General features: G+C 37.6%; 2 protein-coding genes across 2 annotated transcripts; both read right to left on the bottom strand.

The window, feature by feature from the left end:
- Nucleotides 1-2,707: 2,707 nt before the first annotated feature.
- Nucleotides 2,708-3,724, bottom strand: LOC113165441 (trace amine-associated receptor 13c-like). The gene has a single exon (XM_026364908.1). It carries the CDS (start codon nucleotides 3,722-3,724, stop codon nucleotides 2,708-2,710), a length of 1,017 nt encoding a protein of 338 aa, XP_026220693.1.
- Nucleotides 3,725-4,693: 969 nt separating this feature from the next.
- LOC113165434 (trace amine-associated receptor 1-like) lies at nucleotides 4,694-11,898 on the bottom strand. The gene is made up of 3 exons (XM_026364895.1): nucleotides 11,869-11,898; nucleotides 7,175-7,219; nucleotides 4,694-5,665 (listed from the first exon to the last, which is right to left on the bottom strand). Exons 1-3 carry the CDS (start codon nucleotides 11,896-11,898, stop codon nucleotides 4,694-4,696), a joined length of 1,047 nt encoding a protein of 348 aa, XP_026220680.1.
- Nucleotides 11,899-12,256: the final 358 nt, after the last annotated feature.

The following is a 12,256-nucleotide window of genomic DNA, read 5'->3' as shown; positions in this document are numbered from 1 at the left end:
ATATTGCAAATTTTTTATTGACATAACCAGTAGTTACATTTACTAATAACACAGACCAGATTTTTTTTGTATCTGGTCCTTAAAGACCCCCTGCCCTGCTTACAGATGATTACCTGGATTAGGTGTGTTCTTCAGCTTCTGATTAACTGAACACACCTGATCCAGGTGTGGGGAGGACAGAGATAGTAAGAAAACTAGCAGGACAGGGGGTCCTTGAGGGCTGACTTTGAAAACCCTAGACATAGATTGTGCACTCAGTCCTGTGATGTGCCTCCCTGGATGTAGGAAATAAACTGTTAGAACCACAGGCACAGGCCAAAGCAATTAGGTCTCATGAACAATAGCTGGAGGATCTGACGCTGCAGCTTTGACACCGAACTCTTCAGCAAAGACCAGCGTTGGATACCTTGTTGCCAGTTTCCACTGCTTGAGAGCCTCACCTTGCCCCGCCAGAAAGGTTTTCTTGTCAGCCTGAAGCATGTGTTCCATTTACTGTATCTCTCCATTTTGTTTTTGCCCTACAGCCGTCTTCACTCTCCTCTGAGGAAACATGGATTGCATTGCAGCATATCACTGCTTTCAGGACCAGCTCGACAGTGGGGAACACAGGAGAGGGATCAGCGTTTAAGCAATTGCAGGGCTTCTTAGGATTTACCAACTTCTACAGACGGTTCATCCGAAACTACAGTTCTGTTGCTGCAGACCCGGTTCAACTTCTCCATTGTCTACTGTCCGGGTTCCAGGAACACCAAGGCTGATGCCCTGTCCTAGCAGTTTGCTAAAACAGAGGACTCTGAGCTACCAATCAGAATGAGAAAAAGAAGGCATTCAGGTCAGGTGTCAGGGAGGCGGCCAGGATGGCCCAGAGATCCCTGTCTGTTAGGATCAGGGAGGGGAAGGAGGCTTACAAGAGGAAGCCAGAACAAGCCCTTAAACATAACAACAGCAGGGAGGTGTGAGTGTGCTTGCTAACCCCACTTTTACTTTTAATTCCATACAGCTATTGCCAAATAAAAGAAGTGATTGAATTGTCCTTGTCCCTTTCCTGACTCACACATTTGAGTAATAGTCTGAAGGACTTGAAAAAAGGGCAAACTACACAAACACATATTGGCACCTGCTTGTCCATCTTTTCTGGTCAGTACTCCAGGTGGATCTCCTAAAGTGCAGTGTGAGGGCTACTTTTAAGTGTATCCTTCAAATAGAACAGGTGAGAGAAACCTCTGATGCACCACCTCCACCATGTGCCATGGAAAGAAGTCTTTAAGGCTGATGCCACAGTTCTCAAATTAAATGTCAACAGAAGCATATTGTATTTTGAAGTATCAGAAAGTATTTTGTATAATTATACTCTGTAAGGCCTTAAACCTTGCACTGTAAAGTGCCTTGAGATAACTTCTGTTGAATTGATAAAGGGCACATTGGATATTGGTCTATAATTTATTAAAACCCCTGAGTCCAGACTAGGCTTTTTGAGCAGGGGTTTGACTACAGCAACCTTAAAAGCCTGTGGTACGTAGCCTATTTGTAAAGATAGATGGATCTGATCTAATATGGACGTGCTGATCAAAGGTAAGTCTAATCGGGATGCGGTCTAAGAGACATGTTGATAGTTTAGATGAATTAATTGCTTTAATTAATTAAAGATGATCCACAGGGAGGAAGCAGCTGCAACTTGCTTCTATTAATGAGGAGTAATATGTGGTTCCAGCTTTACGGAACACTTTTTCAATATATTATTAAACTATCTTTCCAGGTTAGGCAAGATTCATTTAAATTGGTGGAACACCACCTCCTTTCCAGCTTACGTGATTTCTGCTTCAAGCTACGGATTTGTGAATTGTACCATGGAGCTAACTTCCTCTGATTCACTAGCTTCTTTGTCAGAGGAGCAACAGTATCAAGTTTTGTTCGGAGTGAGGCTGCAGTATTATCAACAAGATAGTCGACTTGTCCTGGAGTAACATTAGGATGACTGCCCTCCTCTGTGTTGGTACATGACTTTGAAATAAAAGATAGAATCAGTTCCTTAATTTGTTAACAGCATTTTCAGATAAACATCTACTGTAGTGAATCTTATTAATGATCAATTTCAACACCACTGTCAAAATAAGATCAAGGGTGTGATTAAAACATGAGGCCTACAAAAAAGCCCAGACCGCCCTGCTAAGATTTTTTTTTATTCTCTTTTTTTTGAATCTCTAAGCACCTGTTGGTGGACATTTTGCTGTTTAGGCGTTTGTCCTCAGTCAAGCCTCTGGTGCCACAGGTGTCCCATGTTGCTGCTGTGGTCCCTAATTGTGAATACAGCTGTGCCCCAGGCCATGTTTTTGTCTTGTGGTTTGATGTATCTGCATATTTGCTATTTCAATTTTAACGAAGAAATACAATTTCTATTTTAAACAGTTTTGAAAAATTAATTTTGGTTTGTATTAGACATGTACTGTAGATTAATCTAAGATTGTTCTTCATTTTGTACTTTATTACCCCTGCATTTGCCACCTTTTCATCTTTTTCCATTTTGCTTTTTTACCACAGTAAGGTAACAGCCTGTCTATATTATTTGTTATTGTCATCTCATGAGACAAAATCTTAGGGAAGACTTAAACACTGATGTTCCAAGATTTTATTAAAAATGAACATAGAATAAATGCACTTAAGCTCATGCATGATCATAAAAATACTCAACAGTACTGTCATAAATGTGTCAGCATATCACCTTTATGTTTGAAGAATGGGGGTTAAATATTTTAAGACTGAGCATCAGATAAAAACATTTCTTAAACCAAGGATAAAACAAGGCATAGATAATCGGGTTTAAGGTTGAATTGAAGTATCCCAACCAAACAGACGCCTCAAATATGGCAGCGGGTGTGTTGAAGCCTGTATAAGCATCAATTATTGAATTTATAAAAAAAGGCATCCAACAAAAGATAAATGCACCAAGGACTATACCCAGAGTCTTTGCAGCCTTGTGCTCAGACTGTTTATACAACCCAGCTTTTCCTCTGTTATTTGAGCAATTGTGCACATGTCCGATCTTTCTTACATGCTCTCTAGCCACAAAAAATATCTTAGTGTACACACAAACCATTACACAGCAGGGAAAGAAAAAGGCAGAAACACTGTCAAAAGTTCCCCAAAGGGGGTTAAAAAGAAGGTTGCAACTTCCGAAGCAGTTTATTGATGCCATATAATCCTCTAACCCTGCTACATTGACCTTTGAGTAAAGTAGTCCATAAGCGTAGAGAGCAGCAAGTGACCAGCTGGCACAGACCATAATCCAGGCCACTGACATTGTGATATTCCTAGAATAATGCAAGGGACTGCATATTGCCTGTTGTCTGTCTACAGCAATGCAAATTAAATGAAAGATAGAGACACTGGTAAGAAACATATCAAAACTAGAATGCAGTAGACAGAAGTCCTCACCAAAGAACCAGCAGCCATCGATGGTCCGAACAGTGCTGAAGGGCATTACAACAGCACCCACGAGAAGGTCGGCAAAAGCAAGAGAAAAAACAAGCACATTAGTCGGATTCTGCAGCTGCTTGAAATGCCCTATAGACACAATGACAACACAGTTTCCTAAAATTGTAAACAGCATGCCAAAAGCAAACAGCAAGTAGAGAGCAACTTGAGTCCCCACACTGAACTGTGCCCTAACACACGAGACATTAGAGTCTGGAAAACAGTACTGTTCTTGAGACAGGTCACCAGTCATCGTAAACCTGAAGACATGTGGCTAAACAAGACAGAGACAGAAGTTTGTGCTAGGGGAGAATGCACCCTGGTGATCTTAGTTTTATAACAAGGGACATGGACATTTGTGCTACCTACAAACATGACAAACAGAGCAATATCCAATCAGAATGGCTTTGTCATCACAACACAAAATTCAGTGAAAAAAAAAAACTCAAACAAAATACAAAACAACCACAATAGAACATAATTTACAGGTAAATAAATCACATCTCCCTGACTTAGATTTTTTGCATGCTTTGTACCTTACTTGTAGATCGCATTGGATAAAAACATCTGCCAAATGTCAAAATGTAAATGTAATGTCTGTATAGTGAAAAGTGGGTAGCAACAAGTAAACATTTACCTACAATAATAACTGTTCTCACTTTTTTTTACTTCCAGCTTTTTTTTGAATTCAAATCTGATTTGTTTGCCAAGTAGCAAGTACAAAGGTTTAAATGAAATCCAGGTGTTTTAACAGTGATTGAGGGCAAGGCTGTATAGTGGTTAGCACTGATGCCTCACAGCAAGAAGGACCTGGATTCGAGGTTGGCTGTGTGCATTTCTGTTTGGAGTTTACATGTCTTCTCTGTGTCTCCGTGGGTTCTCTCCGGGTACCCTGGCTGTACACACACACATTACAATTAATTTATATACAGTAAATTCATTAGCATTTACATTGTACAACCCAGTGTTATACCATTATTTTGTGACTATTTTCACATAATAGTGGGAGACCAGGTTGCATTGTATCAACATCTGCACTGTGTGAAGTTAACAACTCAATTAAACCAAAGAAAGCTATAATTTAATGCCGTTTCAACAATATCTATTTTCTGTGAAATTCTGGACTATGCAGGGCTATATACAATAATACTTAAGGCCTTCAACTTCCACTAGCCCCCACCAGTTTTCAACCATATACAGTCAATATCCACATTATTCCAGTTCATTCAGTAAATAGTGTTGTCTCTGAAATGCCAGACTGAAACATTCTACCTGAAATAAATAATCGAAGTGCCTTTCTGAACCAACTATAAAAGAATGCATATATTAAAGGGTTCACAGTAGAATTAAAGTAACCCAACCATACAAGGGTTTCAAACACACTGGGTGGTATTGAGTAGCTTATGAAGGGATCAATGGTGTTACAGACAAAAAAAGGAGTCCAAAAAGAAAGAAATGTTCCCATTATGATAGCTAGTGTCTTCGTGGCTTTGGTCTGGCTTGCATTTGATATTCTTGCATTCTGTATGCTGTGCAACTGTCTCTTTGCAACTAGAAAAATCTTCAGGTAAACACAGAGCATTATTATTCCTGGGATGTAAAAGGAAAGTACTGATGAGACAGTACTCGACAGTCCACTCTGAAACAAGCCACATCCTCCTTCACATGCAATGTGGCTGTTGTAGAACTCCTCAACCCCCCAAATATTTAGCTTCAGAAAAATCATTCCGAAGCCTACCAGAGCTGAAATACTCCAGCTGAGCAGAATCATGATTAACACAACATTAACAGTTATTTTTCTTCTGTATAGCAGAGGTTGACAAACAGCGTAGTGTCGGTCAAGTGATATGAATGACAGATTCAGAATTGATGCTGTACACAACATGACATCAGAACTCATGTAGACTTTGCAGAAGATGTCCCCGAAATACCAGCAAGCTTCTACACATCGAATCATACTGGGGAACATGACTAGCAACCCCAACAGGAGGTCGGACAGGGCTAGAGAAGCGATCAGGTAATTGGTTGGTGTATGGAGCTTCTTGAAATAAGCAATTGAGAGAGTGACCAGAAGGTTTCCACACACTGTTAGGATGACTGTGACCCCTAGAATCATGTAGAGGGAGACACGTACAGTCAGTGGATATACAGTCTTCAGACAGGAGCCGTTTCTGGACTCATAGCAGAGCACTGGCTCCATCTGTATGGAAGGAGAAATTAACATAGCTTTTAAGTCAATGCTTCTTTATTTAAAATGAGTGAGAATTAGTGTTAACTAATATGGAACTTTTCTTAACCATATTTAAGATAACAAAAATGATATCCTTTTACTTGCAACATGCATCTGATTGTTTATAATTAAAATATTATTTACAATGTCCAAAAAGCAACATGGAAAAGAGAATTCAAATACAACTGTGCCACTTACCTTCGACAGTCAACTGGACAGGTATCGTATGGTCACCACAGAGTTCTCAAATAGGGTCAATTTCAGTTCTCTGTGTCTCTAGCCAGTTAAGGCAAAGGATAAATAATGTATCCTTAGGGAGTACAGTTGGACCATATGTGCCAGTGGTTAATGTCCAATGGGAGGCAACTTCACCATTCTTTTAACTGCTCTAAAAACAAAAAACAAAAAGGTTTAGCTGCCTTTCCATTTTCAAATTTTCCATCTAATGACTGGGCTTCAGCCCTTAGAGCTATTTCTATCAGGGCAAACTGAGTACGCATAACATTTTAGGTTCACTGTTAACATACTGTAGCTAACATTAGTTAGCACACAGCATTGCATTGTCACAAGACAAACAACTTCAACAATGAATAAATGTGTGATTTACAGTTAGGTCCTTAAACAATAGAAGGATGAAAGGTTTTTGGGCAATTTTTGCTCTGTTTACCACCACATTCAATGTAAAATGAAACACGAAACATGAGTGAAGTAATCACTTTCAGCTTTAATTCCTGGTGCACTGACAAACATATGGCATTAACCTTTCAGGAATGACAGCTATTGTTGTAAATATAAAACATTTTTGGGGGGAACATAAATAAAGGAATAACATTTATATAATAACAAAGATATGGATTGACTTCAATATATTGCAAAAGTCTGAAACCCTGGGCATGACCAAATGCTGAACATCCTCCCTCCAGACGCTTTGCCAGGCCTTTGCTGCAGGTGCCCTCAGCTACTGCATGTTTGTGGGTGTCTCTGCCTTCAGTCTTTTCCTCAGTAAATGAAAAGCTGTGTTGTTAGGTTGAGATCAGGTGACTGAGTTGGCTGGTAAAGAATAATACACTTCTGTGACTTGGGGAAACTCAATATTCTGTTTTTGGCTGACCTCATTTGAATAAACGTGTTATTCTTTTATAATTCACTGGCAATCTTATTGACTTTTTAATAGCCCTGTCACCACTATTTAATGTTTGACAGTCTTTTTTTTTATGATAAAGACACACAAGAAGAAACTTGCACAATTTAATTAGGCAGACAAAAAAAAAAAAAAAAAAAAAAAAAAAGAATATGGAAATAAATGCACTTTGTTGAAATAAATAATTACATTCTTGTGTGCCCCAGCAGCCTAGTTACAAGTACAGCATCTTCAGTCTGGTTAGGGATCCTTTCTTTGACCTTGTTATCAAATAAAGACAAAATTACCCCCAAAATACCACAAAAAAACCTAAAATTTGAAATTACTGCTACTTTATTCATTATATCATTTAAATTATATTTCATCCTAATTTCAAGCTAACATTGTAATATTTGCTATTTTCTTTCAGAAATGGCTCACATCTGAGGCAACCTTAATTTAGGTGAGTATACTTGATTGCAGTAGTATCTATATTGTCCAAGCCATAGTAGACTACTAGATCAGTTACATCTCAATTTTATGTTTTTTAAAGGTAGACTATGTGAAGGGGTGCATGGGAATGTGAAGTGTCTGGCAAATTAGTAGCGAGTAGACATGAATTGTTACAGCATTGCACTCTGTTATTTCAAAAAATGTAAATGTAAGATATCAAATCAAAATACTTCATGTTATTTGCTTTAGTATCGAAAATACAGTTAACACTTACCTGAACAAAACACGGTTTTAGAAGTAACTTGCTTGTAGTGTCTTGCCTTAATGAAAGTTTTTACTACTTCTGTAGTTCTCATTTTTACACTGTTTGCAATAGATAAGGCCACGTTCAACTTGAAAAATATACTTAGTTAAGGTCTTCAGCAAGAGAAGGAGGTGCTGGAAAGAAGATCCCCTTTCTCATGACTGGGACACATGGTAAAATTTAACTTGTTTTTTCAACTTTAAAACTCAAATCAAAGGGCTGCCCTATAAATTTTACATTGTCAACAAATGAAATTTGTTCTTCTACCACAACTAAATGTTATCTTGACTAAGTATGGTATGCTGTGTAAACTAATATCTTAGTTTGGTTGATTTAGATTTATTAGTTGATTAAACAAGTTAGGTAGTTGTTCAGGCTTCAATTTTCATTTGAACAATCTGTTGTACAAACACCAGCCTTGTTTGACCTAATATTTAAAATACTCACAGTTTTGTTTTCCCAGTTACTCTGAGGAAATTAATTTATTCATGTGATTTCTTCTTTATTAAAAAAAGAAACATGGTACTGCATCTAGCACAATATACTAGTGTCTACTTGAGCCACAGTGCATCAAAATAAGTACATAACAATCATGTTAAGCTGTACCAAGTGGTTAAAAAAATTATAAGTGTACTGGGGTAGGGAATGAATTCAACAGCGAGCTTATAATGGTTCATATACAGTGGCATTCACTGCACTGTGAATGTTTACATGTTATGTTCAATAAAACATAAAAACATACAACAAACAGAAAAAATTGTTTTTAGTAAAGTATTTCTACTGTATCTTTTTATTTATTAATTTGGCATATTGTTCTTAAGAAATCATGGACCACATTTCCACTTATATGACACTTGCTGACATTCACAAGTTCCACATCTCAGTATTATGAATGTGTACATTTCCCACATTTAGACCAGTCCAAACAATAACAACATGTCCCTTATGACTCATTATGCTGCCATAGCCTAATGGTCCTGTGTGAACCCTGCTGACTTGCTTCATCTTTCCTCATGCGGACCAGCTGGAACTGTGAATGGCATGTCATGTCTCTCAGGTACCTGTTCCTTATCAGTCACTTTAGAAGTGTGTCACACTTATGTTATTTCATGACATGCCATTTCAGTTGTTGGTCTTAGTGTATGTTGTCTAGACATTATATGTATCTAAAGTTGTTCTATAAATCAGTGTATATCTTGTTATTATGATATTAGTTAAAGTACAATGGATTATGAATTGCCACATACTACTACTTTTGCCAGTGAAGATTCTTAGTCATCTAGGTGAAGTTATGTTTCATGTTAAGAGTCATGGGAACTGGACTTCCTTCTTGTTAGGTCGAGAAGAAAATCCAGTTGCCATAAATCAACTTCCACATACTACTACTGTTGTGTTACTACTCAATGAGACCTCATATCAATTCCATTTTTTTGTTAATTTTTCCTTGTGTTCTTGGAAACAACAGATTACTATAAAAAAGTAAAAAGTTTTGTTTTTGTCTGGTAATAATTCATGCAACATAAACACCAATTAGATGTGTGAATGATGGTCTGGTGGGAATGCAGGTAGATGTCAGCCTCTTCTCTTGTATTTTCACACCTCCAAGAACTGGGAACTCATTACAGCTGTCTGCATTCTGCCCCCTCCTCAACTGGGGAACTCATTATTTGTGGAAAGTTTAAAGAGTGATCTTAATTGCAAACTCATATGACAAATACAAACAAACAAATTAATGGCCTGTCCGTAAATATAAAAACATACTGTAAATGCTTGGACAACAGCAAGAAATAGTACTGACAAGCTGCTTATCTTTAGTTTTGTATTTATGAGAATGTTTTTTTATTTTATTTTCTTGTTTGTATATGTAACCTTTTACAAATATTTTTTTAGTCGTGATATGCTCCACACAGTAACTCAGATATTCCCTTCTAAAGGTATTTCAGCGAGGTGCTCCGTTTTAATCAATTGGAGAAGATTAAACCCTATGCATCACATACTGGTACCTGAAAATTATTACCTCCTTAAAATGATTATCTAATTAATAAATGTTTGTTGTGCTCTTAGGGTCATTTTGACTGGCTGCCCACTTGTAGATTGTTTGACTAACTGTAGACTGGTGAATTTCTAATAATATCTAAATAACTTTGTAAGCCTTTCCAGCTTTATGTAAATCAACAATTCTTGATCGTAGATCCTGTGAAACCTCATTTTGGCTCACATAAGCATGTTCTTCTTGTGCAGAGCTCAAAAGGTGAATTTTTTGTCAGTCGAAGAAGCTCTAGTCTACATCTCCAAACTAATTTTCTTAACTTGTACTAACACATGACTCAAATTAGCTTTTTAGAGGTCACTGTGAAGTTTTTATAGTTGTTCTTAATAAAGACATAAAATATCAGATTTATTTTGTGGTATTATTTGTTAATAATCTAGACTGACATGATAATCAGATCACATTTTTGAGAAATTGCAGAAATGCAGAAAACCATGAAACTTTAAAAGGTTCACCTACTTTATCTTGCCACTGCAGCTTGAATGAGAAAGTTGAAAATATAATCCAAAGAAACAAATATATAGTAAATAATAATAATAATGTACCAAACCAATTCTACAATGCAGTTTTAGTATTTGGACTTAGGTTTAGGCAAGAGAAGCATATTGATTAAGGCAAAGTCAGTGTCAAGTTTTTAGCTGTTAGGCCAAACCACAGATTTTCTCTAGTCTTAACCAAGAGCTGTGAATGTCTTGGCCAAAACAAACAAACAAACAAACAAACAAACAAACAAACAAACAAACAATAAAAAAACACTGTAGTCATAAAACTAAATTAGATTAATAATGCATCCTCATGTGTTCTAAATTATGTGGTCAGAATTATGTTCATATTTGTGGTTGCAATTAAGACAAGAATTAAGTGTTTCCTTAATTTGTTTGAGCAGTGCAGAAGGAAGTAACTTGAGCATGACATCTGCTTTACCAAACTGAACTACCAGCCCTATATTCAAGACTTTGAATGGCTATCCAAAAAACTAAGCAACACAAGTTACTACAGGTCATGAGTAATTATGTCAGAACTGGGAATGTTCTGTCGTCATGATGTAGTTTTTGGCTGGGATACTGATTCACCAGATCCAGGTGTATTTATACGACAGTGACGTGAAAGAAATTCTCTACTCTCTGGTGATCTCCATTTAACAAACTGTGTGACTTGTTAACCAACGTACTTTTAGGTAATTTACTATAAAGGGGGTAAATATATACATTATACAATTCTTTTGGAGCTCGGTTTTCACTTAGAAGTAAAGTTTAAGCTAATTTTAAACCATCATTCAAGGTGAAAGCATTAAGGGGAGGTGAAAACTTTTTATATACACCACGGCCTAAACAAAGATGTGTGACTCTGCAGTGTATCCACAGAACCGTAGGGAATCACATATTGGTTAAATATAACTTTAAGTGCCATCTAGTGGTGGCAGCCTGGTACTAAATGTTAAATGGTCTACACTTATATAGTGCTTTTCTACCTAACTGGTACTCAAAGCGCTTTACACTTATCATAGTCTTTTTTACCCATTCGCACGCACACACTCACACACTGATGGAAGAGCTGCTATGCAGCAGACCTGACTTACCGGGGACAACTTGGAGTTCAGTATCTTGCCTAAAGACACTTCGACATCTGACCGGAGGAGCCAGGAATCGAATCACCAATCATCTGAAGCTGAAGGGGCGTGTGGTGCGTGAGTGACTGCAAACTGTGGTCATACAAACCATGTGGACCGCTACATACCCAATCAAAAATAACTTATTCACTTTGTACTTAAATGTGTAGGTGTAGGTTAGTAGAAACCACAGTGCTGCTGCCAAACATGCTGGACCACAACTGATCCAAACTCCTTTGTCTTGGTTTCATCTGACCAGAGAATGTGCTGCCAATACTTCATGTTATCTGGCAGTGTTTAATCTTACAATTTTGAGGCATTTTGTGAGAAATCGTTTTCTTCTAAGGTGCCATCTGCACAGGTCGACCTCATGGAATTTCCTTCACACCCTCATCAGCCACTAATTTCCACAGATATTCCTTGAGCCAAGTCAGAGCCACTCTACCCATCTGTTGTTCAGTGCATAGTGCGCCTTTCTTTTCTGAGGATAGCCACTTTTCATTCTGTTGCTGCGGCATGACTCTTCCCAAACCTCCCAAACTATGCTGCTGCTGGGTTTCAGCCTATGTTCTGTAGCTGTTGATGCTCTTGTTGTTCTTGTCTCATCAAGTGCTATAATCTGGTTTCGTACTTGTTCAGACCATTCCTCACCATGTGGCATGGTTAGACACATCCCATGTTAAGGAAGCTGTGGTGTTCACTGGTTCCATACAAGCCTGTGGTGTGCAAACAACTTAACTTAAATGGAAAACAAACTTTGTTTGCACTCTTTTTTGTTGAAGTAAAGATGAACTTTAGAGCCTGTTTATAGTTTCTCTAATCTGTTTACCACAAATTTAGTTCAAATAACCTAGCCTTCAAATTTAAAGTACTGCACTTATTCTAATTTGCAATACTTTAACATATTTATCATGCATCATGATGTACTCGATTCTGTGGCAGACATTTTCCACTGTACCTTGCACCACTGCCTTTACATTAAGTCCATATTCATTTGTAGACACTGTACTGGGAGAATA

Source organism: Anabas testudineus, chromosome 13 (assembly GCF_900324465.2).
Source record: "Anabas testudineus chromosome 13, fAnaTes1.2, whole genome shotgun sequence".
Lineage (NCBI taxonomy): Eukaryota > Metazoa > Chordata > Actinopteri > Anabantiformes > Anabantidae > Anabas > Anabas testudineus.
The sequence above is the reverse complement of the archived record's forward strand: the minus strand, read 5'-3'. Positions and strand labels throughout refer to the sequence as shown.